Genomic DNA, 27,095 nt, shown 5'->3' on the forward strand with positions numbered 1-27,095 from the left:
AGACGCAGGGCCCGGCACCCTCGAAAGACCTCGAGAAGGCCGTCCTCAGACTGGTGTGGAGCAGCTCACACGCCCTGCTGTGTCCCACGTGCCTTCCAGTAAGGGCGGCGTCTCCTGTAGCCTCTTGTAAGGCACACTCTGGGCAGGGCCCCCCAACCCCGGGGGTCCGTGGCCCCCGGCAGCCAAAACTTTAAGGGTGAGGGGAATGGGGTGTGGGAGGCCCTAGCGGGCCCCCCGCCCCAGGGCAGCCCAGCTTGGGGCAGAGTCATACTCGGGAGCTCTGTGTATGGCTGGAGAGTGGTCTCATCCTCTGCTGGCCTCCTGGGGGCAGGCGTGGGGGGTAGGCTGGTGGCGTCCACATGCCTCAGTGGCTGGCGGAGACTTACCGGGGCCTGGGGGTCAGGAGAGGGCAGTTCAGTGAGGGAGTGGACAGAGGCTTGGTGTGAGGGCGGGGGCCTAGAGGGGTGGTCTCCACTGGTTAGCGGGCTGGGCTCAGCTGGCCACCCCACCCCAGCTCCGCTCTAAGTCACAGGAGTCCATTGCAAGGCATTTGGGTGGCTAGTGGCCCCCAAAGGCTCCACCTTCTGTCCTGCCTGCCCTCAGTGTGTCCAGGCACGGTTAGCTTGACCCCCACCCAGTCCTTTGGGTCACAGTGTCCAGACGTGGCCCCCAGATCCCCCGGTGGCAGCTGCTGTTTGCCGAGGCAGCTGGATAGGAACAGCAGCTGGCCCCAGGGAGTAGGCGTCCGTGCCCCTGTCTCCACAGAGGACTGGGGGGTCCACGCCCCCTTATATCCAGGTCTCAGGCAAGGCCAGAGGGCAAAGGGAGTGCAGCCGAAGCCTAGGTCCCCACCACGCACGGCCAGGGAGGCTCAGCCCTGGTCCTGACAGCTGGTGGGCTTTGGGTCAGGACCAGGGACAGGTCCACTCCCTTAGGAAAGAGGGGCGACTTGGCTCCTGGAGCCCTAGGGCAGGTGTTGGCTGCGGAGGTCCCAGCACGTTCCAGGAGCTGGTGTCAGGCGAAGGGGCAGTCCCAGCTCCTGGCTGCACTGAGCAACAGGCGGGCCCAGGGCTGCCCGAGCCCCTTCCCAGGAGTGTCCGGCTGGTTCTGGGAGCTGTCGGTACCTTCAGCAAATCCTCAGTAAATCTGGGTCAGCCCACTCCCATGATCTGAGGTCGCTCAGGCCCCTCACGAGGGCTGGCCTGGCCTTCAGGCAGTGGCAAGGAGGCGGCCTACTCAGAGCAGCTTCTGAGGCTGGAGAGCTTTTCTCGCAGCCCTTTGAAGTAGGGCCTCTGCTCGGGGTCCCTGTGCCAGCACGAGAGCATCAGCTTGTGTGTGGTGGGCGGGCACTCCAGGGGGCAGGGCATGCGGTAGCCCGCCTCTACCCTCAGGAAGGTTTGGACATGCCTGTGGCGGGCAGGACAAGAGGGGCTGTGGAGGTAGGGAGGCCAGTGCCGCCCCCCCACCCGCCCAGGAAGCCTTGGGCTGTGCCCTCGCCCTCTGCATCCCTGGCACTCACTTCTAACGCCCTCCCTCTGGACGGTGACGCCTGGAAGGCATCAGGCACCCAGTGAATGGTGCAGGGGCCGTGTCCAGGTGACGGCCCCCTCCCGCCCTGCCCGCAGTCGGCAACACTGGGCGCCCAGTACCTGGATAGGGCGTGTGACCCCTGCTGAAAATCTCATGGAGGAGAACCCCGAAGGACCAGATGTCAGATTTGATGGAGTAATGCCCTCGGGAGGGTGCCTCAGGGGCAGTCCACTTGTAAGGGATGCTGTGGTCGTGGGAGAGGTAGACGCTCTTCTGCGATCAGACACGCTGGGGGCCGCCTGCACCCTCCCTCCCCGTGGCGTGGACAGGCTCGGGGAGCCCGGTGCTTAGTGGGCAAGTGTGCGGTCGGGAGCCACACTGCGTCAGGGCTTCCTGGGACCTGTGCTGCCTTAGTTGAGCAGGCAGGACCCGCCCCCGGTGCCAACAGGCCCCGCCCCAGAGGACCATAGTCACAAAACCCAGCAGAGAGCTTCCCAGGACAAGGGGCAGAGTTTCTCCAGAAGTGAGCTGCGAGGAGACACCGGGAGGGGCGGTGGGCTAGCAGCTAAGCTGGCGTGACGCTGGGCACACTGGAATGGCTGACACTTAGCTCTGGGGCATCACGATTAAAGGAACCCCTCAATTTCTCAGTGTGTGACTGGGAGTCCCAGAGGTGCTGGTATCACCTGCCTGCTGGGCCAGGCTGAGCATGGAAGCAGGACACTGGCCAAGGGCGAGTGAGGGTTGGGCCCGCTCCCACCCAGTCCCTGCCGCCTGTGCGCCCTGCCCTGCTGTGCTGCCCACCCACTCAGCAGGGATTTCCCTGCCCCCAGCCTCTGGGCGCCCGAGCTGGCCCCACGTAGCTGTCCTCCTGGACTCGTCCAAGTGCGTGCACTGCCCTCCCGGGAGCCTCCTGATCCCATTAAGACCCAGCTCCGGGGGCTTCCCTGGTGGCTCAGTGGTTGGGAATCCACCTGCCAATGCAGGGGACACAGGTTCATGCCCTGGTCTGGGAAGATCCCGCATGCCACGGAGCAACTAGGCCCGTGAGCCACAACTACTGAGCCTGTGCGTCTGGAGCCTGTGCTCCACAACAAGAGAGGCCGCGATAGAGGCCCGCGCACCGCGATGAAGAGTGGCCCCCGCTTGCCACAACTAGAGAAAAAGCCCTCGCACAGAAACAAAGACCCAACACAGCCAAAAATAAAAAATTATTTTTAAAAAGTTATCTCTAAAAAAAAAACATTAAAAAAAAAAAAAAAAAGAATCCATCTGCCAATGCAGGGGACAGAGGTTCGATCCCTGGTCCGGGAAGATCCCACATGCCGTGGAGCAACTAAGCCTGTGTGCCACAACTACTGAGCCTGTGCTCTAGAGCCCACGAGCCACAACTGCTGAGCCCACGTGCCACAACTACTGAAGCCTGCGTGCCTAGAGCCTGTGCTCTGCAACGAGAAGCCACCGCAATGAGAAGCCCACACACCGCAATGAAGAGTAGCCCCCGCTCGTCCCAACTAGGGGAAGCTCACGTGCAGCAACGAAGACCCAACGCAGCCAAAGATGAAATAAATTATTAAAAAAAAAAAAAAAAGACCCAGCTCGGGCTCCACAGCCCACATGTCACCTGAGGGCGGGAGGCCCACGGGAACCTCCAGCTCCCTGCACCCTCTGCTCTCCGCCCTCCCCTGGCCCTACCTTGATGAGCCTGGCCAGCCCGAAGTCCCCAATTTTGCAGATGTTGTTTTCCCCCACGAGGATGTTCCTGGCGGCCAGGTTCCCGTGGATGTAATTCTGCTATTCCAGGTAGCACATGCCCTCGGCCACCTGTGCTGCAATGCCCACCAGCTCCGAGATGGGCAGGGTTTTCTCATCAGAGTCTGCAGAGGCCAGGGGAGGCCAGGGTGAGTGGGGCCAGCCAGGGCCAAGTCCTCTCTGCAGACTCCTGCGCTCAGGGGTGGGGCTGGGACAAAGGGCAGATGGCCTGATTTAAAATTGGAACTGTGGACCCACTGCAGCCCTTGTGGAGGGCTGTTAGGTATCAGAGCTACCACAGTCCATACATACCCTTTGGAATTTCCTTCTGGGAATCCACACTGAAGCAATAGGAACTTAAAGACGTATGTACAAAGATGTTCATCACAGCATTATTTACACGGTTTCAACAACAACAGGCGCCTGAGTGGACGTGGCACACCCACGTGGTGGTGCACAGACCGCCAGGATTTCATTTCTGATGAACAATTAGTGATACAGGAAACTGCTTGCAGTGATCAAGTGAAAAGCACTGCAAATGTTGCCGTATTAAAATACAGCCCCCGGGGTGGGATAGGGAGGGTGGGCGGGAGACGCAAGAGGGAGGAGATATGGGGATATATGTATGCATATGGCTGATTCACTTTGTTATACAGCAGAAACTAACACAGCACTGTAAAGCAATTACACTCCAATAAAGATGTTAAAAAATAAATAAAACATACCCCCAGATAGACACATATGCATACTGGCTGTCATTTATCCTACGGTGCACATTTCTTCCCATTTCAGCGTCTCTGAAATTGGGCTGCGTCTGCATACAGTGGCGCCTCCACGAATTGGCTGCGATTGTCCAGTTTGGGTGTTAAATGAAATAACGGGACTTGTCATAGATGATGAGGTCTGTGCATCAACGAGATACGTGGTGTGCGAGCGTGTGTGTGCGAGTGTGGGTGCGTAAGCAAACACCAGAAGGAGGGACAGCGCCTTCTAGGAGGAGAGAACAGCAGTGAGAGCCAGGCCTGTGTGTTCCAGAAGTGGGAGGGGTGGGCAGGCCACGCCAAGCATTTGATTAAAATGGCCTCAGTTCACCGTAGGTGTAGGAATGATGAGTGGCTCTTCTTGTCTTTGTTCTTATCTGTATTTTGTCAAATTCCTGCAATGAACGGATGGTACATTTATCACAAGATATTTTAAATCCTTTCTTTTTTTTTTTTTTAAACATCTTTATTGAAGTATAATTGCCTTACAATGGTGTGTTAGCTTCTGCTTTATAACAAAGTGAATCAGTTATACATATACAATATGTTCCCATATCTCTTCCCTCTTGCATCTCCCTCCCTCCCACCCTCCCCATCCCACCCCTCTAGGTGGTCACAAAGCACCGAGCTGATCTCCCTGTGCTATGCAGCTGCTTCCCACTAGCTATCTATTTTACATTTGGTAGTGTATATATGTCCATGACACTCTCTCACCCTGTCACATCTCACCCCACCCCCTCCCCATATCCTCAAGTCCATTCTCTAGTAGGTCTGTGTCTTTATTCCCGTCTTGCCACTAGGTTCTTCATGGCCTTTTTTTTTTTTTTCCTTAGATTCCATATATATGTGTTAGCATACTGTATTTGTTTTAAATCCTTTCTTAAAACAGAAAAGGCAGATGAGCAATCCCAGGCTGTCTGGTGAATGGTATGCGGGGTGGGGTGGGGGTCGGGTTTTCTTTCTCTTTCTGTGCCTGTTTCCCGTTCCCTCCAGCGGCACGAGTCATTCTGGTCCCCCCACCCCGCTCACCCCGCAGCAGCTCCAGCAGGCTCCCCTTGGGCAGGAGCTCTGTGATGATGTACACGGGGTCCCCCACGGACGCCACAGCGTACGGTGCCAGGATGTGCTTGTGCCGCAGGTTCTTCATGGCCTGGAGCTCCAACTGGAACGTGCGCTGACGCAGAAGGTCAGCTGTCGGGGCAGGCGGGCGGCCTCGCTGGGTGCGGCCCTCGAAGGAGCTGAGGCCCACCCACCCACCCCCGCACACACGCAGCAGCGGCTCAGGAAATGTGGGCGCCCTCCCCGACGCCCCAGCTCCCAAGCCAGGATGCCAGGGCAGACACAGCCTGGTCCCCGCTGTTCACACCAAGGGCCCGCTGTGCCCACCAGCTGCTCCCCCCACACCCCGGGGACCACAGACACCCCCATGTGGTTTACGCCTGCCCAAGCCAGACGTGGAGCTGGAGCACCCCCTCCCAAGTGTGTTCCCCTGCACCCCGGGGCCCCTGGTTCCTGAAGTGGGCGATCCCAACCTCTGGTGGGTCCCAAGAAGATTTTAGATGAACCTTTTCAGATTTCTAGTGACCTCCTTATTTTAATGGATTTTCTTCCATTTATATTAAGAATTTAAAATTCCCTTTTAAGATAAATGCATTTAGGTAACAGCATGAAAGGAGAATGCCACCCGGACACTGCGGTAGGTGCCACAGGTGATCCAAGTTAGGGCGGCGAGTGGTTGGCAGGGCGTCAGGGCCCAGGGCTGGTGGGCTGCCCCACCCCCGTGAGTAAAGCCAGAAGTCCCTGGCCTGGAGCCCGCGCACCTCGGACGATCACCTTGATGGCCACTCGGACCTTGTCCTTCCAGAGCCCTTCGAAGACCTCCCCAAAGTAGCCAGAAGCCCAGCTTCCCGCAGAGCATGAACTCTTCCCGCGGCCTCTCCCAGTCGTCACGGTGGGGCAGGGGCTCCGGCTCATGCTGCAGGGACACGGGGCAGGGGCACCCGTCCTCCGCAAGTCAGCCCCTGCTCTAGCCTCAAATGCAGGGCCACGTCCTGCTCGGGAGGGTCCCAGCGTCCGGCACGTGGCCAGGCTCTCCCAGGGGCTGCCCCGAGCCTGGCTGACCCCTGCTGTGTCCTGCAGACAAACGCCACCCCCCGCCTCCCCCGCACCTGCTCTGGGCCAGTGACACTGGCCTGAGTGCCACTCAGACAAAACTCCTGTCTGGCTGCTCGCCGGGGCACGTAGCCCAAGCTCCCACCAGCCCAGAGAGATTCAGGACGTGGCGGGAGCACAGCTGACCTCTAGCTGGCCCAAGGGTGAGAGTGGGCGAAGGAGGGCACGTCCCCTGCCCGCCGTCCCCCCGCGCCGGCTCTGCACAACCACGGTTCCCACGTAGCCGGAGTCCCTGGGCTGAGTGTCCCCAGGGGTCCCCCAGCCAGTCAGGGGGTCAGGACCCACACCCACCTCCACCCGAGGGTTTGCGTCCCTGTAGGGGGCAGGGGCAAGGACAGGGTCTGGCCGGGGGCAGGGGGCCTACCTTTCGGCGGGGCGAGGTCTGCCACAGGCCGTGGGACAGGCTCTGGGCCTCGTGGTGGTCCACGAGCTCGGGCAGGCTGGGGAAGGACACAGTCTCGTTGAGGTGCAACTGGCCGTCCTGCCACCAGATCTTGTAGTGGCGAACGGTCTGCTGGTCCCGCACTGGACGGAGGGGACGCTTGTGAACAGGCGCTGAGAGGGGCCCACTGGCAGGGGTGCCCCCGATGCAGAGAGGAGAGAACCGGCCAGACCCCGGGGAAGGCGCCCAGGCCACGGGGCCTGCACCCACTGAGGGTCAGAGCTCCCAGAGGAGGGCCTGGACGTCACAGCGCAGCGGAGGGGACAGGCCGGAGGGGCCGGGCTCTGCACGCACGAAGGGTTTAGGGACCAGGAGCCCCAAAGTCAGGCCCAGGTGGGGCTGCGGAGCGGGCAGGGGCGGGAAGCGGGTACCCGAGAGGACGCAGTTGGCGCCCAGCTTCTCGCTGACCTGGATCAGGAAGACCCCCAGCTCGGTGCCCGCGGCCTGCAGTCGGTGCAGGGCTTCCGAGTGAGAGATCCGGCCAAAGAACCACCTGCGGGGCGGGGGGACCCTGAGCGGCACGGACCCCCGCCTGTGCCCCCCACGGAGGCCCGGCCCGCACCTGATACTCTGCCTCCTCGTGCCCCCAACCCCGGCCCACAGCTGCCCGCCGACACTCACTGACCCAAAGGCCCTTCTTTGCCCATCACCGACCCCTAATGTCCCAAGTGGCCAGTTCTGGACCCCAGGAAAGACCCTGGTGACCCAGAAGTGGAGAAGGCCCCTCCCACTACCCTTCCCGGACTGTCCCCCGACTGTGGGGATAGAGCCCCCCATCCTGTGGGTACAGCAACCCTCCCCAACCTCGGATGTGGCTCTGTGGCCACCTTCTGCACCCGGGCCACAGGCACGCCATGCTCTAGCACCGTGGGACCTGGGGACGCACACGCACCCACACACGTCCACAGGCATTCTCACACCCCAGCTCCCAGCGCCAGGGCAGGGCTGGGCCTGCGGAGTTTCCCAGGGGACCTCTGCTGTCAGCCGCCCCACCCTTTGCACCCTTGGCTCCCTCAGGCCCCGTTGGAACGTGGGTCCCTGCACGGAAGACCACTGCCCAGCACTGAGCCCCGTGGGGTCCGCAGGACACCCCCACCAATCCAGCACCTCTGGAATCTCTCCCATTTGCTCCACCCCCCGCCAACCACCCCACCTCCTTCCACTTCTCGAATGTGCTGGGTTCCCAGGGCCCGGGGCCTTTGCACTGGCAGTGCCGGCCCCTGCCTTATCACTGTCGGGGGCCCTGCCTGAGATGGTCCTGTCTGCGCCGTGCTCACGTGTCTCCCCCCAGGAGGGGGGACCCTGCCCGTGTCGGCTCTGGCACACAGCAGGTGCTCCATCAGTGGGGTGCACAGGCACACGGGGGGCCATGGGCCCTCCGCCGGACCCTCCCGTCCAGAGCTCAGGGAACCACCTGGGGTCGCGTGGACACACGCACGCCACGCTGCGCCTGTGGCCCAAGCTTGCTGGGCAGCCCTCAGGCCCACAGTTGTCTCTGGGAGCCACCTTGCCAGCGATGGGCAGCCGTGCTGGGACGGGCAGCAGGTCTGTGGCCCACACCCGGGCGGGCCTGTCGCAGTGGCCTTCCCGCTCCCTCTGACTAGGCCAGCAGGCTGGTTTCGGGTGTTTGGAAGGTGAGCGAAGCCTCACTCCCCAAAAGGCCCAGGCTCTGCCTCGGACTCACTGTCACCTGGCTGCCCTTCTCTGGGTCCCGGCACGGAGGAGGGGCCGGAGCCCCTGCAGCCCGCATCCCCAGATGTCACACAGCAGAAGCCCGGCCAGGGATCCCAAGGCCAGGATGGTAGGCCCAGCCCCACTGGGGGAGCAGGGAGATAGAGCCACGGGCCACCCCTCCTTGGCAGCCCAGGGTCCCTGCCCGCACCCGGAGCCCAGCCACAGCGACACAGAGCTCTGTCCCGATAGACGCCCTGCAGGGCCCAGGGACGGGCAACTTGGAGTGATCCACGAGGGCCGCGGGGACACTCACGGCTCCAGCCCCACCATCTCCTTCCCGGCCAGGGCCCTGCCCACCCCGTCCAGCAGCACGGTCCCCCACCACTCCTCCTCCTTTCTGGCCACGTGGAAGAGGTCCCCTGCCCGGAAGCTCATCTCCTCGGCTGTGCGGGCCTCGAAGTCCCAGAGGCCCACATACTTGGGGCCCAGGGAAGCCTGGCCCGGGGACCCCATGGCCAGGGCAGTGGCAGAACTGGGCCACCTGGCCTCACCGCCTCTCTGGTCCAGCTGGGAGCAGCACGTGGGCAGGGCTGACCCCGACAGGCCGTCCCCGCCCCACTGAGCCGCCGCTCAGTTCCCTGTGACAAGGCAGCCGTGCCAGCCACACCTGTGCCACCAGAGACGCCCCTCCCAGACCTCCCCAAGCACCCTAGGCTCTACACCAAGGGCCACCTGTCTTCCCACCCCCTGGGCCAGGTCAGTCTGGGCGCTGCTGTTACCCACCCGCTGGGGGAAACCTGCCCAAGCGGCCACTCAGGTGCCCCTGCCCACATGGTCAGACCTAAGTGCCAGGAGGGTGGGGTCACCACTCAGACGGGGGCACTCAGCCAGGGGGCGTGGGACTCAGAGCTGGAGGGGGAAGGGCAAGGCACACCCTCCCCAACCTCCCAGGTCCTGCCTGAACCGCACGGGGAAGCGGGAGGGATCCGAGGCCGATCCCTCCCAGGGCACCAGCACCAAACGTGTTCAGCTTGTGCTGATGACACGCCCCAGGGGTATGCCAGTGACCCCCGCGCACACCTGGCTCTCCTGTCACCCCGCCCAGCACGTTCCTCCCCTCGCAGGATGCCTGCCAGCTCTGCTCCCCACGCACCCCAGTCCCCGGGAAACAGGGTGAGCCCTTCAATGTGTTCGGAGCCCCGAGCTCCACCCTGCTGCTTGGTCTGGGAACCGCCCAGCACCGCGGGAGCCCAGCTCCAGCCCTCACCCTCCGGCCCCTCAGCTCTCCCAAGACAGGATAGAGGGGTTCAGGGGCTGTAGCCCAAGTCAGAGCAGACGCCCTGGCTGCCCGGAGTCCCAGAAGGCTCAGGCCAAACTCTCCTGCCCCCCTCCCCCCATCTGCCTGGGTCAGGGGGACGGTGTCCAAGGCTCTGACCTACAACCAGGGTGACTGGGGGCCTTCCTGAAGTGGCCTGTCCTCACCTCCTCCCTCTGGGCTGCCTCTGCCCGAGGTGTCACCCCCCCGCCGCCAGTTTCTCCAACCCTACACAGATTCTGTTCTCTGAGCATCTGAGCAGCCCCGGCGGGGGGGTCACTTATCCCCACCGGGGGGGTCCGGTGGGACCTGTGGTCATGGTGAGGACTAAGTGGCCGCTGCAGGGCGGAGCTGGCCCTCCAGGGACTGAGGAGCTGGGCGGCCATGCACAGGCCTCTGGGGCACAGCTGCCAGCCTGCGGCTCCCGGGACGGGGGTAGGGAACCCTGAAGGCAGACCCCACCTGCCCAGTCCCCGCCCTCCACGGTCCATCTCGTGGGACCGGAGCCGGCAGGGGGCAGTGGAGCCAAGAGTGCACGTCCCGCCAGCTCCACATCTGGTGACGCCGTGACGTGGCTTGAAATCAGCCCCGTGGGAGCAGTCACACCCCAGAAACTGGCTGCTTCCTTTCCCAGGAGAGCCGGTTGTCGCCCGGGTGCCCGCACGCCACGGCACCCACGCCCACCCCCGTGCCGACCCTGCACAGCCAGGCCAGCGCCCGGGACCCCGCGTCTGAGGCACTCTGCCCCCTGACCTTTGTCCACCTGCAGAGAAGCGCCCTGGGCCCTGGAGTGTCACCCAGCCACCAGTCTGACCTTCCTGTGGCCTGACCCTGCTCACTCCCGCCCCACCGCTCCAGCCCCAGGGGGATGGGAAAGGCTGTCCACGTGGCTTCTGCAGCCTCCGCTGCTTCCTGCCAATAGCCCAGGGGTCGTGTTCCTCTGGGTCCCCAGATCTGGGTGCCAAGATGCCCTGGGGTGGGGGCCTGGGCCACATGGGGGCCAGCTCTTCCTCGGCCATGATCCACCAGCTGGTGGGCCGAGCTGTCAACTCCAGCTCCTGTTCTGGTTCGGGGGCTGAGGCCCATGGGAGGTAGCGTCGGTGCCCAGCCTGTGCCGCATGGGGCTGGCGCCCCGGGCCTGCCTGAGCCCCAGCACCGGCCGCTTCAACAAGGCCACAGCGGGACTTCAGAGAAAACTGGGGCTCAGGGCGGCAGGCACGGGCAGAAGGCCTCTCCGTCCAGCGTCTCCCCGAGGCCAGAGCAAACTCGGGCTCCACCTGGACTTCTCTGCTGAGATCCTACTTCACCAGGGACATCCAGACAGAAGATGCCAGCCCCTCGCCTGTCTGAGCGGGAGTCTGCGTGTGTTTGCCTCGTGCACACAAGCTGTGCGTGTCAGCGTGTGTCAGGGCGTGAGGCCCGTGGCCAGAGGCGCCGCGGGCTGGCATCAGTTCTGGGCATCAGGCATCCCAGGGCGTGTCGACGGCAAACACTGTCCCGCGAGGGGGGCGCCTGGGCAGGGCGGATGTGAGGGCGGGGCGCCCAGCTTACCCCACAGCGTGGCGAAGTCCGGCCGCTCGTCGGGGCGGCCCCTCCAGCACCCCACCATGAGCGCGTAGACCTTGGCGGGGCAGGCGGCCGGGCGCGGCAGCCAGTACCCTCTCGAGATCTGCTGCAGGGTCTCGTGGTTGCTCGTTCCTGGGGAGGAGCGGGAGAGGGGCTGGGCAGGAGCTGCCCCTCTCTGCCTGGGGGGTCACCCTGGAGCCCTCCAGGGTGACCCTGCCAAGCACTCAGCCTCCAGGCCCGGTGCCCCTTCCAGGCTCAGCGACCCCCGGGGCAGGGGCTGCTTCCTCCTTCGGGCTCCCATGCTTCCTCCCTTGGACTATGCCTTGCCTCCGACCCCGTGCTGCCTCTAGGCCCACCTCGGTAGGGACGCCGGCCGTAGGTGAAGCCCTCGTAGAGCAGGACCCCAAAGGACCAGACGTGTGAGTACACGCGGTAGTTGGCCGCCTCGGGCGCCGTCCACTTGACGGGGCTCTTCGAGCTGCTGCGTGGGGAGTAGACGTCGTCCTGGGCGAGGGGAGACCAGAGGCATGGTGGGCAGAGGGGTGTCGTCCCCCCCATGCCCCTTGGCCACCCAGCGGCCCGTGGCCAGAGCCCACACTGACCTTGAGCAGCCGGGCCAGGCCAAAGTCAGCCACCTTGCAGGCCAGGTTGTCACCCACGAGCAGGTGCTTGGCGGCCAGGCCCCGGTACACGATGCGCTGCTCCTCCAGGTAGCTCAGGCCCTCGGCCACCTGGCAGGCAAAGGTCAGCAGGAGGGGCGGGCTCAGGGCCTGGCCTTCGGGGCCTGCAGCTGGGGCTGACAGTCAGGGGACAGGCATCTGCCCCAGTCTCTGCCCTCCACACCCCAGTGTTCTCAGCTCTAAGATGGGCAAGGATGGCACCTTTCACCAGGGTTGCAGTGGGCACTGTGCTGCACCCCCCCATGCAGGCTGCTTCATGGCAGCCGGGCCGGGTCCCCAACCAGGGACAGAAATGGGCCAAGGTCGAGAGGGGGTGCCCAGAGCCGGGCTGGGTCCACGATGACCTAGTACAGGGCTGGTGATCCAGAGGCTTCAGCGCCTGGACCCGGCCTGACCTCACTTCTGGCCAGAGCCCACCACAGCCATCTCAGCCTCGGAGGATCGGGGTTCAGTAAAAAGGCCTGGAGCACCGTCAAAGGCCCGCATGAGAAGGGGCAGTGTCCCCGTCCCCACCGGCCAGGAGGTGTGGCCACCGCGACACTCACTGCCCAGGAAGGCCTGCAGGCTGCCCTTGCGCATGAGCTCGGTGATGATGTACACCGGCTCGCCCGCGGAGCACACCGCGTGCAGCCGGATGAGGCGCTCGCGCCCCAGGCTCATGAGCATCTGGATCTCCTGGGCCAGGTCGGCAACCTTCACGTCAGCTGTGGGACAGGGCAGCGCTCTGGAACCTGCCCCTCCACCTGCTGCCCACTGCCACTGCCCCAGGCTCCAGGGGGCCCCACCCACCTGGTCTGATGACCTTGACCGCCACGAGCATGGAGTCCAGCCACAGGCCTTCCCACACCTCCCCGAAGTAGCCTTCACCCAGCTTCCTCCGCAGGGTGAACTCAGAGCGGGGTCGCTCCCACTCGTCCTGCTCAGGGGGCTTCTGCGGGTGTGGGGGGCACTCAGGGCCTTTGCCTGTGGCTCCCTCGGCAGAGTGGGCAGCTGCTCCCGGGGCCCCAGGCCTCTGGCTCCCTGCCCCTGCGCCCCAGCACACGCTCAACCCTGGCGCTGGCCGGGGCAGGGGCCCAGGTGCTGACCTCCGGAGGCCTGGCCCTCATTGCTTCCAGACCTAGTGGCACCTTTGCTGGCGGCAGGCATCCATCCACAAACACTATCACTATCCCCGTCCGCACTGTCACCAAGAGACCAGAGGAACCAGATGGCTGCCCGGCCCCCCGGCAGGACTGCTCACCTGGGACAGACGCAGGCACCACGGCTGCAGCGCAGGAGTGGCGCCATCCCCACCGGCATCTCCTCCCACAGCCTCCGCGCTGGCCGGGGGCTGCCGTGGGCGCCTTCCCCAGATGCCTTCCCCAACCTGCCCTCCCCTCCTGGCCGCTCTGCAGGGCTGGGCGGGGCGGGAGGGCATCCTACAGGCCTCATCTCCCCCCCACCCCAGAGAATCCCATAGAAATATAACACCTGGACTTCCCTGGCAGCACAGTGGTTGAGAATCCGCCTGCCAATGCAGGGGACACGGGTTCGAGCCCTGGTCTGGGAAGATCCCACATGCCGTGAAGCAACTAAGCCCGCGAGCCACAACTACTGAAGCCCACGCTCTAGAGCCCGCAAGCCACAACTACTGAGCCTGTGCGCCACAACTACTGAAGCCCGCGTGCCTAGAGCCCATGCTCCGCAGCAAGAGAAGCCACCGCAATGAGAAGCCCGCGCACTGCAACGAAGAGTAGCCCCCACTCGCCACAACTAGAGAAAGCCCGCGCGCAGCAATGAAGACCCAACGCAGCCAAAAATTAATTAATTAATTTAAAACAAGAAACATAACCCACAGGGACCGACCAGAGCGCGGAGGAGTCACTGGGGCACCTGGTGTTCCCAGGCTTCATCAGGTCCCCCCCGGGCAGCACCCAGGGTCAGAGCGGGCCAGCTGGTCGCGTGCTGGACTGTCTCTCAGGAGGGGCAACCTGGCAGGGGGGTGGGCATGGGCCCACCTGGGGCACACAGGGCTGTAGCCATGGGTTCTGGATCAGCTTCCAGTGGGCCTTGTAATAGGCCAGCAGCTCCTCCAGGCTGGGGACGAGCTGGTCCTTCTGCAGGTAGAGGCTGCCATTGGCTGCTTTGGAGATGCGGTAGTGGTGGACTTTGGTCCGGGCCCAGACTGGGAGGGCACAGAGACGGAGGCCACATCTTGGCTGCAGCCTGCCCTGACCCTCCCGCCACCCCAACCAGGTGATGCATACTGTCGGGCCCAAGGTGGGTTGGGGGCTGGCACTGACTGGGAGGCAACCACCCCAAGGTCAAGGGCACCCGGTACCTGACAGTGAGTAGTCCCCGTGGCTGCTCTCGCTGGGCCGGACGGGGAAGGCCCCCAGCACGTTGGGTGGGGGACAGGAGCAGCTGCTGGGCCTGGGTTCGGCTGATGCCACTGAAGTACCAGCTGCAAAGGGCAGGCACAGCGGTCCCCACACCGGCCCAGCCCCGAGCAAGCCCTGCCCACCATGGGTCAGGCCCCAGAGGCCCACTCCACGCAGGTGACAGGGAGAAGCAACACCTGGTTCCCGGTACTGGGGACCCAGTCTGGGATCGACACCTGCCCCGGCCCACAGGGCCCAGCCTCTGGAGTCATCGGGGACTGGACACAAGGTGGGGGGCACCCCCCAAAGAGGGGACCAGGTAGGCAAAGCTGGCGGGCGGGTACTGCTGCAGCCTGGGGCGAGGGTGGGGCCTGGCAGATCAGGGGCAGAGACAGGCCTGCTCTGGCACAGAGGCCTGTGCCCATCCTGGGGGGCTACGGGGAAGGGGCCAGAGTCAGTTAGGGGGCTGGGTTGAGGCTGGAGGCAGGAAGGGGTGGGGTGATGGGGGGCAGAGCGGCACAGGCCTGGGGTATGTTGGGGGGGAAATCAGCAGATACGCGGGGAAGTGTCAAGGACCTGTGGACGTGGGTCCCCCGAGACGAGCCCTGGCTGGATGGCAGGCTGGGAACACACTGATTTGGGGGCAGGATGCACAGCCCCGTGCGGCTGCCGGGCTCCTCCTGCAGCCAGGCCTGCTGTCTGGGACCCTCTAGCCAGGAGAGCCTCTCCCATGGGAAGGGGCTACAGGGGACCTTCCCAGGACAGCAGTGCTTCCCACCCCACCCCTCCCCTGGACCCACTTCAGGGCCTGGGGGGCAGGGCCCAGCCCCCGCGCACACCTCGCCTTCCGCGACGTTCTTGGAGCCTGTCCCCGGGGTGTGCAGCAGTGGGCGACAAGACCGGGGGCCCTGCAGCTGGAGAGCAGTGGGCCTCTCAGTGGGGGTTGAGGGGTCTCCCCGGCCCGCCGGCCTGTGGACAGGAGCCAGGTATCTGGGGCTGAGGACACTGGGCCCTCGCATCTCAGCCCAGACACGCTGTCATTAGCTCTTCCTCCCAGCAGCCCCTCCCCTCCCCCAGGACCCTGCCAGCCGCCTCCAGGAGCTGCTCTCGGGGTCCGTCCTCCACCTGGAGGGACCGTAGGCCCCTACCCATCAGGAGGGCTGGCTGTGGGGCGGTGGCCTGGAGTCCTCTGAGAAGGCACCTTCCTGTGAATCAAGCTTTTCCCCCAGATGCAAATCCCCCAGGAGACTGTGGGAACACTGAGGGGCCCCCAAGATGCTGGAGGTGGCCTGAGTGAAGCTGAGACCTGCTGCTGGTCGGCAGAGACCGAGCTTGATGCAAGACCAGGGGCCCACGTCAGGGCGAGGTCTGGGCAGCTGAGCCTAGCTTTGCTAGCCCTGTTCACCAACCAGCTTCTGGCCTGTTCTCAGCCAGCATATCACCTCTTGCTGCTGGGGCTGGGAAGAGGCGTCTCTGCCCCGAGGGTTCCCCAGCTGGCGCCCCCTCCATCTAGAAGTCAGGGACGGGATTTCCCTGGTGGCGCAGTGGTTAAGAATCTGCCTGCCAGCAAAGGAAACCATAAACAAGACCAAAAGACAACCCTCAGAATGGGAGAAAATATTTGCAAATGAAGCAACTGACAAAGGATTAATCTCCAAGATTTACAAGCAGCTCATGCAGCTCAATAACAAAAAAACAAACAACCCAATCCAAAAATGGGCAGAAGACCTAAATAGACATTTCTCCAAAGAAGATATACAGATGGCCAACAAACACATGAAAGAAGGCTCAACATCATTAATCATTAGAGAAATGCAAATCAAAACTACAATGAGATATCATCTCACACTGGTCAGAATGGCCATTATCAAAATATCTAGAAACAATAAATGCTGGAGAGGGTGTGGAGAAAAGGGAACCCTCTTGCACTGTTGGTGGGAATATAAATTGATACAGCCACTATGGAGAACAGTATGGAGGTTCCTTAAAAAACTAAAAATAGAACTACCATACGACCCAGCAATCCCACTACTGGGCATATACCCTGAGAAAACCATAATTCAAAAAGAGTCATGTACCACAATGTTCATTGCAGCTCTATTTACAATAGCCAGGACATGGAAGCAACCTAAGTGTCCATCGACAGATGAATGGATAAAGAAGATGTGGCACATATATACAATGGAATATTACTCAGCCATAAAAAGAAATGAAATGGAGGTATTTGTAATGAGGTGGATGGAGTTAGTCTGTCATACAGAGTGAAGTATGTCAGAAAGAGAAAAGCAAATACAGTATGCTAACACATATATATGGAATCTAAGGAAAAAAAAAAAGTCATGAAGAACCTAGTGGCAAGACGGGAATAAAGACACAGAACTACTAGAGAATGGACTTGAGGATATGGGGAGGGCGAGGGGTGAGATGTGACAGGGTGAGAGAGTGGCATGGACATATATACACTACCAAACGTAAAATAGATAGCTAGTGGGAAGCAGCCGCATAGCACAGGGAGATCAGCTCGGTGCTTTGTGACCACCTAGAGGGGTGGGATAGGGAGGGTGGGAGGGAGGGAGACGCAAGAGGGAAGAGATATGGGAACATATGTATATGTATAACTGATTCACTTTGTTATAAAGCAGAAACTAACACACCATTGTAAAGCAATTATACTCCAATAAAGATGTTAAAGAAAAAAAAAAAAAAGAATCCGCCTGCCAATGTGGCGGACACGGGTTCGAGCCCTGGTCTGGGAAGATCCCACATGCCGCGGAGCAGCTAAGCCCGTGCGCCACAACTACTGAGCCTGTGCTCTAGAGCCCACAAGCCACAACTACTGAGCCCACGAGCCACAACAACTGAAGCCCGTGAGCCACAACTACTGAAGCCCGCGCGCCTAGAGCCCGTGCTCCGCAACAAGAGAAGGCACCACAATGAGAAGCCCGTGCACCGCAACGAAGAGTAGCCCCTGCTCGCTGCAACTAGAGAAAGCCCGCGTGCAGCAACAAAGACCCAGCACAGCCAAAAATAAATAAATAGAAGCCAGGGATTACAGTGGCCAAGACATTCAGGAGAAAGACAGGTAAGGACCATGCCCAGGGTGTGGATCAAACGTTGGAGGCCCATGTACTGTGTCCACAGCCACATGGCAGGGCCCTGCCCAGCGCGGGCACACAGCTGTGCCGGGAGGCTACCCTCTCCTGCGGACCCTGAGCCTGCGCCGAGAGGTCACCTCCTCTGGAAGAGTGCCCAGCCTCTGCTTCCCCCCATGATCACAGACTGGCATGCAAATAGACAAGTGCCTGTGCCAGCCTCTCCCCACCTGTAGACTGCCCTGTCCCTAGGGGCCGAGGGCACTCAGGGGAATGGGTGGGCTCCCCCACCTGTATCCACCCCCCAAACGAGCCTCTTTGGGAGCAATCCCAAACGCCAGGGCCATGTCTGCCCCATACCTGGCCCAGAGCAGGAGGGTGGAGGCCAGGTGAGTGTGGACAGGTGAGAAGGGTGGGCGAAGACATCTCTCTGACCCGGCTTATGACCCCTTCCACCCCCGGGTCGCCCCCTCGCCCCCTCACTGCACAAGGATGGCCTCGCTGCGCACTCATGTCCTCCCCGGCTCACTCAGAACTGCATCCCAGCCCCCAGTCCCCTGCCCTCCAAGGAACGACCCGCCCGCAAAGATTGCTGGATGCCAGGGCTGAATCCCTGGGTGCGAGCAGGAGGGCCTGGCGAGTGCAGCACGCACACACACCAGCCAGCCAGCTCGCGGCTCTGCTTAGCCACTCCTGCCAGAGGCACTGCCGCTGTCTCTCCTAGCGGAATCAGGTGCCCTCCTAGCGGAATCAGGTTCCCTCCTAGCGGAATCAGGTGTCCTCCTAGCGGAATCAGGTGCCCTCCTAGCGGAATCAGGTTCCCTCCTAGCGGAATCAGGTGCCCTCCTAGCGGAATCAGGTTCCCTCCTAGCGGAATCAGGTGCCCTCCTAGCGGAATCAGGTGCCCTCCTAGCGGAATCAGGTGCCCTCCTAGTGGAATCAGGTTCCCTCCTAGCGGAATCAGGTGCCCAGGCACACCGTCCCTGCACCGCACCTTTCTGCTTGCTCACCACTGTGAGGCGGGGCCTGGAGGAGTGACGCTGGACGTGCAGTCCCCAGACTCTATCCTGGCTTACTCCTGTCTCCCCAGAGCGGGTGGTACTCACGGTTGGTTCCAGAGCGTCTCAGGGGCGGCCTTGGCCACGTAGGTGATGGGCACCAGCCCCGTGCTGGGCCAGCCCGCGAGCCTGCGGGCGAGGATGTAGCCGCCCTCCTCCCTGAGGGCGTGCAGCCTCTCCCCGCGGCTGACACTCAGCTCCTCCGCGCTCCGCGCCGTGAAGTCAGCGCCCTGAAGAGCTGCGCGGGGGCCGGGGGGTTGCAGGGCTCCGCGGTGGGGGGCTCCGCTGCCGCGGGTTCCGGCTCCACGTCGGCGTCGGAGTCCGGGTCCGGCAACCGCGGCGCGCCCGCCGGCCAGATCTTGTCCCAGAAGAAGGACAGGAAGGTCCGCTGCTTCCTGAGGAAGGGCTCCATGCCCGGCGGCGCGCCAGGCCCTGCAGGGGACGGAGAGGGTGCAGCAGCGGGGCTCGGGGACCCCGACGGGGAGAAACTGGAGGGGAGGCGCGGCGCCCCTGCTGGCGCAGGGTGGGCGGGTGAGAGTCGCTCCAGAGGCCCCCGCCCGCTCCCTGCGGTGCTCACACCAGCGCAGGGTGGCCCTCCAGCCCCGGCCACACGACGGCCGCTGCTCTCCTCGACCTCTAGCGTGTCTCGCGAGCAGGACTGGTCCCCAACCGCTCCGAGCCGCGTGCGTCTGGGGCGGGATCTGTCCCAGGACGGCGTCGGGGCGGGGCCTGGAAGAGGGTTTCCCAAAACCGGCGTCGGGGCGGGTCTATGGGCGGGGTCTAGGTGGGTGGGGCCGTGGTGGGTGGAGTCTCGTGGGCTGTAGAAGGCGACGCGAGGAGGTTCCTGTGGGGAAGGAGACGTCTGCGTCTTGACTGTCAAGGTCACTCTCGTGGTGTGATCTTGTAGGACAGCTCCGCTAGGTGTTCCCCTTGGGGAAAATGGGCAAAGGGTGCTTGGGATCTCTGTGTTATTTCTTACAACTGCAGGTGAATCCACAATTATCTCAAAACTGAAAGTTGCATTTTAAAAATTTAGCTGAGGAACAAGAAATAGAAAAAAAAAAAAAAAGATGGGGCCAGAGATGGCAGAGGTCCAGGACATGCCTGACCCAGAGCAGGAGGGGAGACTGCTCTGCCGCCCACCCCCTCTCTGTGGGTGGGCCGCAGGGCTGTGGGCGGCTTCCTCTCACCACTTTCCAGGTGCCAGCCTCCCCTTCAACCTTCAGATAGTACCCCCTTTCCAAATCCAACTCTTGCGTTTCAGACCCCTAAATAACGACATAACAACAGCTACAACTTACAGAGTTAGCGCCCAGGGCACCCACGCACTCCCTCCCAGGCCTGGACCCAGAGGACAGGCTGTTGGGCGCTTAGCCCGGCAAAGCCTCCTCCCAAGAGTGAGGTTACCGGGAGTGGTGGGCGTGCCCTGGGGGGCAGGCCTTGCCACGGAATAAAATGGGAGGGGAGCTCAGGGACAGACACCCTAGTCTGGAAGGGTCCCCACCACTGACCTGCAAGGGGGTGGAGGCAAGTGGCGTCCCTTGGCTTGAGGAGGCATCCCGGCCGGGGCTCGGGCCGTGACACCCCAGGTTCCCAGGGAAGGGAGCGAAGCCTCTGAACGGTCTGTCTGAGCTGAAACCTGGGGGCGGGCCCGGGGCTGAGACTCGGTTCCTTCAGTCGGGTCCTGGGGCGGGGGAGCGAGCCCCGCGCGATCTGCCCGCAGCCCCTCAGGTCGAGGGCGTCCGACCCCCACGCCCTGGGCTCTCCGCCCCCCCCGCCCCCCACCCCCGGGGGGCGGGACGTCACAAAGGCCCGCGGTCCCCATGGCAACCCGCGGAACGCCGCGGCGCAAGGCTGGGCACCCCCGCCCTGCACACAGTCGGCAGCACTGCTCTGCCCGCTCCAGGACGAAGGGCAAGTGGGCGCGGGGAGGCGGGCTGGGGGGACGGAGGGCTAGGGCAGTGTGGCAGAGGTGGGCAGGCGGGCGCGGGTGGGGGTCGGTTGGGGGCAAGTGGGACTGGGGCCGGGGGAGTGTAGGGGGTCTCGGAGGCGAGGAGGGTGTAGGTCTGGGTAGGAGGGCCAGGACAGGAGGCTTCTTTGGAGGAGTTCACCAGCAGCCCCTCTGCCTTTTCCACCTGAGAGACGGTGGGCCTCGGGAAACACCTCTGACCTGTAGCCAGGTCTGGAGCTAGAGTTCCCTCCAGAGGCAGCTTGAATCTGCCCCAGGCTCCGGCCACCGCAGGACTTAGGGCAGGAGTCCTGGGTCCTGGTCTCTGTTGCACCTCAGCCCAGATACCCTGTCTGCAGTGTCCAGGACCAGGGTGTGCCGCCTCTGCCCAGGAAGGTCAAGGCCTGGCATTTGGGGAGGGAGACCAACTTGGGTCCCAACCTCACTCTGCCCCTTAGCAGAGCAGCCTTGGGCGAGTCACTCAGCCTCTCAGCTCCCGTTTGGAATTCATCCAACCCCTGAAGCCACTGAGTCTGTCTCACTGCCCTTGGGGGTGGCTGGGACCTGGGACAGCAGCCAGGGATGCTGGTCCCTTCTCCAAGGAGCCCCAGCCTTGTGGGCAGGGCCTGCCAGCCTGGGAGCACAGCTATGCCCAGCTGTGGGGTGCACTGGCCCCTCCCACAGACACTCAGAGCTGGGAACCCAGGCTGGGGAGGGGTGCAGAAGGACACTCAGGCTCTGGGGTCTACGGCTGGGCTAGAAGCCTGGATGGAGAGCAAGCTACGAACTGTTCTAGCTTCAGGCACCCCATCTGTGAGGCAGGGTAACCGTTCAGGGGCTTTTCTCATGGACTCAGTGGGCTCATGGAGGTCCTGAGGCCCCAGGACACAGCAGGGCTCGGTAACCAGGAACTGGCATGTTTACTTCTCAGAGCTGAGGCCGGCAGCCGCCCTGCCTCCTGGGCTTGGCCCCGGTCGTCTGCTCTGCGCCTGTAGTGGGGCGTGGAGGGTGTGCAGGACAGGGGTGTCCCCAGCTGGGGTCTGCTGCTGCTCAGACAGGATCACACTGAATCCTGTCAACAGCTCCAGGGAGCGGCGTGACCCCATTTCAGACACGGCTGCACAGCTCGGCAGTGGCTGGGCTTTCCGCACGGGCCATCCTGGCCCAGAGCCCCCGTCTCAGCCCCGCCCTGTGTCATCACAAACGACCATCAGTAGAGTGTCGTGTCGGCCCCGCGGTGTCAGCTTTTATCTAGATCTGCAGCCTGCTCACCCGGCCCTCCAAGCAGCCTCTTTCCAGAGAGACGAGCCCTCCCCACAAAGTCCTCCCCACCCCCCCCCAGCAGGCTAGAGGGCCCAGCATGGGGGCCAGTGGGCCTGGAGTCACCCCCACACAAACACTGCCCCGAGTGAGCCCCTGGGTGGGCGGCAGAGGCCAGTCTGACCGTCCCGCTCATACCTTGCCCTCCACCCGCTGCTCCCAGACCATGAACTTGCAGGTGACAGGCCTGGACCCGGACGGAATGAAGCTGGACGGCCCTCAGTGCTTCCTGGACCAGGAGGAGGCGGAGGAGGCGGAGGAGGCCGAGGGTCGGCAGCTGCTGGAGCCCGAGACGTGGCGGGCCTACGCGGAGCGCCGCAACGCTCTGCGCAAGTTCCTGACCTCGGCCCTGAGCCCCCAGCTGCTCAAGCGCCACCACGCCCACGTGGAGCTCCTCAAGAAGTGCTCCTACCACCTCGAGCTCCTCCCCAAGCACCTGGCCCTGGGCGACCAGAACCCGCGGGTGCTGCCCACCACGTTCCAGTTCATCGACCCGCAGAAGTTCCAGCGCATGAAGAAGGTGGGCGCGGCCCAGACCAAGATCCAACTCCAGCTGCTCGGGGAGCTGCTGCAGCAGCTAGACCACGGCCGCTCTGAGCTGGACGCCCTGCTCGAGTCACCGGACCCTCAGCCCTTCCTGGCGGGCTGGCGGCTCGTGGAGCAGCGGCTGGCAGACCTGGCGGCCGCCACGGACAGCTTCCTGGCCGCGATGGTGCCAGGGCGCCTGCACGCCAAACACCGCCTGGTGTCTGACGTCAACGCCACCAAGATCCCCCACATCCAGCTCACGCTGAGCACCAAGATGCCCGTCACGTTCGACCGCAAGGAGTCGGTGGCCCACCAGGACTGGGTCAGCCTGCGCTGGTTTGTCACCCTGCAGCCGGCCGTGCCAGAGCAGTTTGAGCTGTGCTACGAGCTGCTGAACCCACAGACACAGCAGGAGTGCCTGCAGTGCGGCATCTTCCCCGTGGCCGCCTGCACCTTTGACGTCCGAAACCTGCTGCCCAACCGCTCCTACAAGTTCACTATCAAGAGGGTGGAGGGCTACACGCTGGTGTACGAGCCCTGGCTGGACAGCCTCACCCTGCAGACCAGGCCTAGGCCCCCTGAAGGGCCCGCCCCCCCGTAGGCTGGGCAAGCTAGGCCCGGCCCTGACCACACCTTCCTAGAAATGATTTTCTAGTACTTATCCACTAATAAAGAGTATAAACACACACAGACAATTGAAGAAACAAACCGACTTACTTTTTAAAGGAGGCGGCAGCCACTTGAGTGTTTTTCCTGACTCAGCCCAGCCCACCCACAAGTCCCTGGCCCCCCCAAGCTCCTGCTTCCTTTTCCAGGGGGAGTCCCAGGCTGGCCTTTCCAGGACACTGACCCCTGGAGCAAGAAGCCTCAGCCCTGGCACGTAGCTGCCACTACCAATGAGGAGAGCTGCTCCAAGGCCTGCCAGGTGGCAGCCCCAGCCCCTCCCACGTCCATCTCCCCCATCCCCATCACAGTAACCAGCTGTGACACCTGGGCACAGGCTCTGGCCATCTTTCCTGCCTCTTACGCTGGGATTCCTCAAGGGAGGGCAGTACCCCCAAGTCCTGCCGAGACCCCGCTGGGGGCAGTCACAGATAGGCCCCAGTACTATCAGCCCCAGCTTCATTGAGGCCAGGGGACCCAAGGCCAAGAGGACATTTTATTATTTTTTTTTTAATGAAAATAAAAGTACTATCTTCTCCCCAAAAGAAGCTGAAGCACCCCCATCGTGAGGTGGGTGAGGGTCCTAGCAAGGGAGCCTGGTAGGGTAACCCCCCCCCAGATCCACACAAATGCATACCTTCTGTTTGGGGGGGCCTCCCTACAGCCCATCGCCCCTCCCCACCAGCTCCTGGTGTCCAGCCCCAGACGGGCGACCTAGAGAGTCTGTCCTTGCCCGCCAGTGTGGTCACGTGACCCGCAGCTCGGCCAGCAGCTCGCTCACTTCCTGAAGGTGATGCAGTCATCGGCGTCTACCTGCTCCAGCAGCTTGGCCCTTCAGGTCCAGGAGGGACAGTACCGGTACCCTGGCTACGGCCGAGGAGGGCTGTCCACGGGAAGAGGCCCAGAGCCACCCTCAGTACACTGCTAACCAGCTTTCCGTCCACCACCACGCACACCGTGATGGTCACTAGGACAGCAGGCCCCTGAGAAGATAAGGTGTGGCCAGGGCAAGGGGTCAGGAACAGGGCCCGTTCCCCACTGAGAAGCGGTTTGGTGAGGGGGGGACCTTAACTGGGTCAGAAAGGCCCAGCACCACCCACCCCAGCTATGGCCAGTGTCCTCTGCAGGGCTGGTATGGCCTCAGCCTGTGGCTCCCCTCCCGGGCCTCTCCCGCCGCCCGCGTGCTGCTGTGTGCCACCCAGAGGGTCCAGCCGCACTGTCATGCTCTCTGTGGCATCGCGTGGCTGAGGGGCTCCCTCCTGGATGTCCTGCAGATGGAGTTGTCCCAAGGCTCCCAGGGGTCCAGGGCAGAGTCATCGTGCTTGCTCCACGGAAATGTCCGGAGCAGCAGAGGGTGGGGCATGGCAGACAGAAGTCTGGGGAGGGGAGAAGGGCAGGAGCTGGCCAGGGGACCAGAGATGTGGGTTGGCGCGGGGTCACGCTGGTCCAGAGACCCGCACGCTGGGGTAAGGGCTCGCCAAGGGAGCTGCCCGTGCGTCCCGGGGCCTGGCACGCCGTCCGGGGGACTTCGGGGTCAGCGCTTCCCTCCCCTGGCCCCGCCTCGCGCCCTCACCGGGTAAGGCGGTGCCGCGGCAGGTACCCGGCTGTGGGCGGCTCCGAAGCGCCCTCCCGGTGTGGCCATGGAGGCCGGGGCACAGGTCCGCGTCCGCCCCGCCCCATCGTGCCCGCGTCTTTGTGTCTCGCGGGCCTCTCTCTCAGCTGGACTCGTTCGCTGCCTGGTACACAGGGCCGCAGGCTTCAAATCGCGCCCGAGACTTAAAAGCTTGGCCCTCCCTGCGACGAGGCCCCGCCCTCCGCCCTCGGCCCCACCTCGCAGCTGTGTGACCGCGGTCCAACCCCGCTTCCTGCGCCGCGCCCTCGGGGCTTCAACGCCTCTTCCTCCCGGAAGCCCTCCCTGACTCCAGGTTGATGAGGGACTGGCTCCCTGCCTCGGGGCATCTGCTCCTCCTGTGTTCTAGCGCTTTTTCGAGAGACACTAGAACTCCCCATGCCTCCTGGCTGCCCTAGAAGAGAAGTGCCCTTTGGAGCAGGGCTCACCGGGCTGTCGCCACTGCACAGAGGCCATGGGGAAGTGGAACTGCACTGAGAGTGGTTTCCAAGGTCAGAGCTGCCTCGGGAAGGGCTGGGGTCAGGGGCAGAGGTTTCCACAGAAGGCAGGACAAAAATGCACCCTGAGGGGCAGGTGAAGTTCCTCAGTCCTGCAAAGAAATGCACACCCGGGCAGGTTGTCCCAAAGGCCCTGACCTGGGAGCAGGCCTGAGGGTGTGAGGGGGCTGCAGAAATCTGGGTGGAGCACACGACAGCCGCCTGGGGCACCGCCATCACAGCCCTGCACCCCTGAAGGGGTCTTGTCGTCTGGTTCCCCTCCCAGGGCACCAGCCCCTGAAGGACACAGGGCTGGGGGTCTGAGTTAGACGGGGCAGTGGTGGCAGAGAAAAGGCTGCCTTTTCCAGGGAGGCCTCCTTGAGTGTGGGCTGAGGACCCTGTTCCAGTAAAAGACACTGGCTTTTGGTGTATTTTTTTAAAAAAGGGGCTTCCCTGGTGGCGCAGTGGTTAGGAATCCACCTGCTAATGCAGGCGACACGGGTTCGAGCTCTGGTCTGGGAAGATCCCACATGCCGCGGAGCAACTAAGCCCGTGCGCCACAGCTACTGAGCCTGCATGTCACAACTACTGAAGCCCACGTGCCTAGAGCCCGTGCTCCGCAACAAGAGAAGCCACCGCAATGAGAAGCCCGCGCACCGCAATGAAGACCCAACACAGTCAAAAATAAACAAATAAATTTTTTTTAAAAAATGAAGTGAGCCCCACAGACGGCACCCAGTGTGGTCAGGGATGGCCAAAGACCAAGGAGCAGCCCTAACAGGACTCCCTTCCTGACCCCAAACCTTCCCAGGGACACCAGGTCTCATGCCGGTCCAGGACCCCCCGGACCGGCATGCTCACGACGGTGCTGAGCATGCGAGCGTCTGTGAAGAACTCCAGGGCAGGTGCCCCCGGGTTCAGCAGGCTCCGGTGGGTGTGTACCATGGTCAGCACCCCCACTCACAAGGGTGGGTGCCCTGGGAGGGGGATGGTCACATGGTCAGGCTGGGCTGGGAGGGGGCCCACTTCCCCAGCACCAAGCACCCACCTGGCAGGATCTCCAAGCTGCACACAGAGACCTGGCCCAGGTCCCTCCTCCTCAGCTCCTGCCTCAGCATGCTCACCTGGGGACACACGGCCAGGTCAGCAGGCCCAGGTGAGCTCTCAGTGTGCAGTGAGGGGCCCCAAAAGGACAGCAGCCCCGACAAAAACGGGACCCTGACCCCCATGCCCTGGGAGGTGAATACCTCAGCCCCTTGTACAGAAGGGGAAACTGAGACCGAGGAGGCCCAGCCTGGGGGCACACAGGTCCACCAGGCCACGGGGCAGGGAGGCGGTACCCTGTCCTCCGCCAAGCTTCCCCGCTGGGAGTGGGGGAGGGAGGCTCTCCCGGGCAGCTGGGGCTACCTGGGCACTGCCTACCTGAGCACTGTGGGACACCGCGCAGATGGCCCTCTGCTCGTGGGGGCCCCAGCAGTGGAGCCAGGTGTCATAGGCCTCCTGTACCTTCTCAACGACCTGCACGACCTCGGCCGTGTCCAGCCAAGTTGTCGTAGACATGTCGTGCTCCGGACTGCCCGCCACGTGGCAGAAGGTGAGAGGCTAGTGCTGGGGGTGGTGCAGGATCTTGCCGCTGGCGTGGATGGGGCTGCCCCCGGCCACGTAGAAGTGGTGGGAGACAAAGCTGACGATGGCCTCGGTGCAGCGGTGGTTCCCGGGCGCAGTGACCTGGCTCCTCTCGGCAGCCGTGTGCGTCCCCTCCTGGTAGTGCTGGACCAGGCGGTGCAACAGCGTGGGTCCTGCCGCGGGGCCCCCGTGGCGCGGGAGAGCCTGGGCGCGGCCTGCATGGGGTCCCCCGCCAGGACCAGGCAGATGCCGGGGGTGGCGCAGTGTAGTGGGGCGAGCGTCTCTCACTCCAGCATCTGGGTGGCCTCGTCGATGAGGATGTGGGAGAAGAAGCTGACGGGCGCCCTGAGCTTGCGGGCCTGGGACGCGGTGGCGACCACGACGCGGTGTCGCTCCAGCTCGGCCCACATCGGCATGCGGAAGGCCCGGCAGTCCTTGGTCAGGCAACAGTAGCGCAGCGTGGCCGCGTCTGTCTGGCTCAGTGGGCAGCCCGTGTCCATCA

General features: G+C 63.2%; 2 protein-coding genes across 2 annotated transcripts; one reads left to right on the plus strand and one right to left on the minus strand.

The window, feature by feature from the left end:
• Positions 1 to 45: 45 nt before the first annotated feature.
• On the minus strand, positions 46 to 18,814 carry SRMS (src-related kinase lacking C-terminal regulatory tyrosine and N-terminal myristylation sites). The gene is given in 20 exon segments (XM_057529756.1): positions 46 to 188; positions 387 to 392; positions 1,650 to 1,803; positions 3,226 to 3,324; positions 3,373 to 3,407; positions 5,073 to 5,234; positions 5,877 to 6,018; positions 6,580 to 6,740; positions 6,906 to 6,996; positions 7,095 to 7,150; positions 11,198 to 11,344; positions 11,569 to 11,716; positions 11,815 to 11,996; positions 12,438 to 12,596; positions 12,682 to 12,823; positions 13,890 to 14,056; positions 14,213 to 14,282; positions 14,284 to 14,335; positions 18,451 to 18,628; positions 18,631 to 18,814. Coding segments are annotated over 20 exon segments (2,478 nt in total).
• Positions 18,815 to 21,836: 3,022 nt separating this feature from the next.
• FNDC11 (fibronectin type III domain containing 11) lies at positions 21,837 to 22,799 on the plus strand. Its single transcript, XM_028167244.2, has one exon. The coding sequence runs from the start codon at positions 21,837 to 21,839 to the stop codon at positions 22,797 to 22,799; it is 963 nt and encodes a 320-aa protein (XP_028023045.2).
• Positions 22,800 to 27,095: the final 4,296 nt, after the last annotated feature.

Source organism: Balaenoptera acutorostrata, chromosome 15 (assembly GCF_949987535.1).
Source record: "Balaenoptera acutorostrata chromosome 15, mBalAcu1.1, whole genome shotgun sequence".
Taxonomy (NCBI): domain Eukaryota; kingdom Metazoa; phylum Chordata; class Mammalia; order Artiodactyla; family Balaenopteridae; genus Balaenoptera; species Balaenoptera acutorostrata.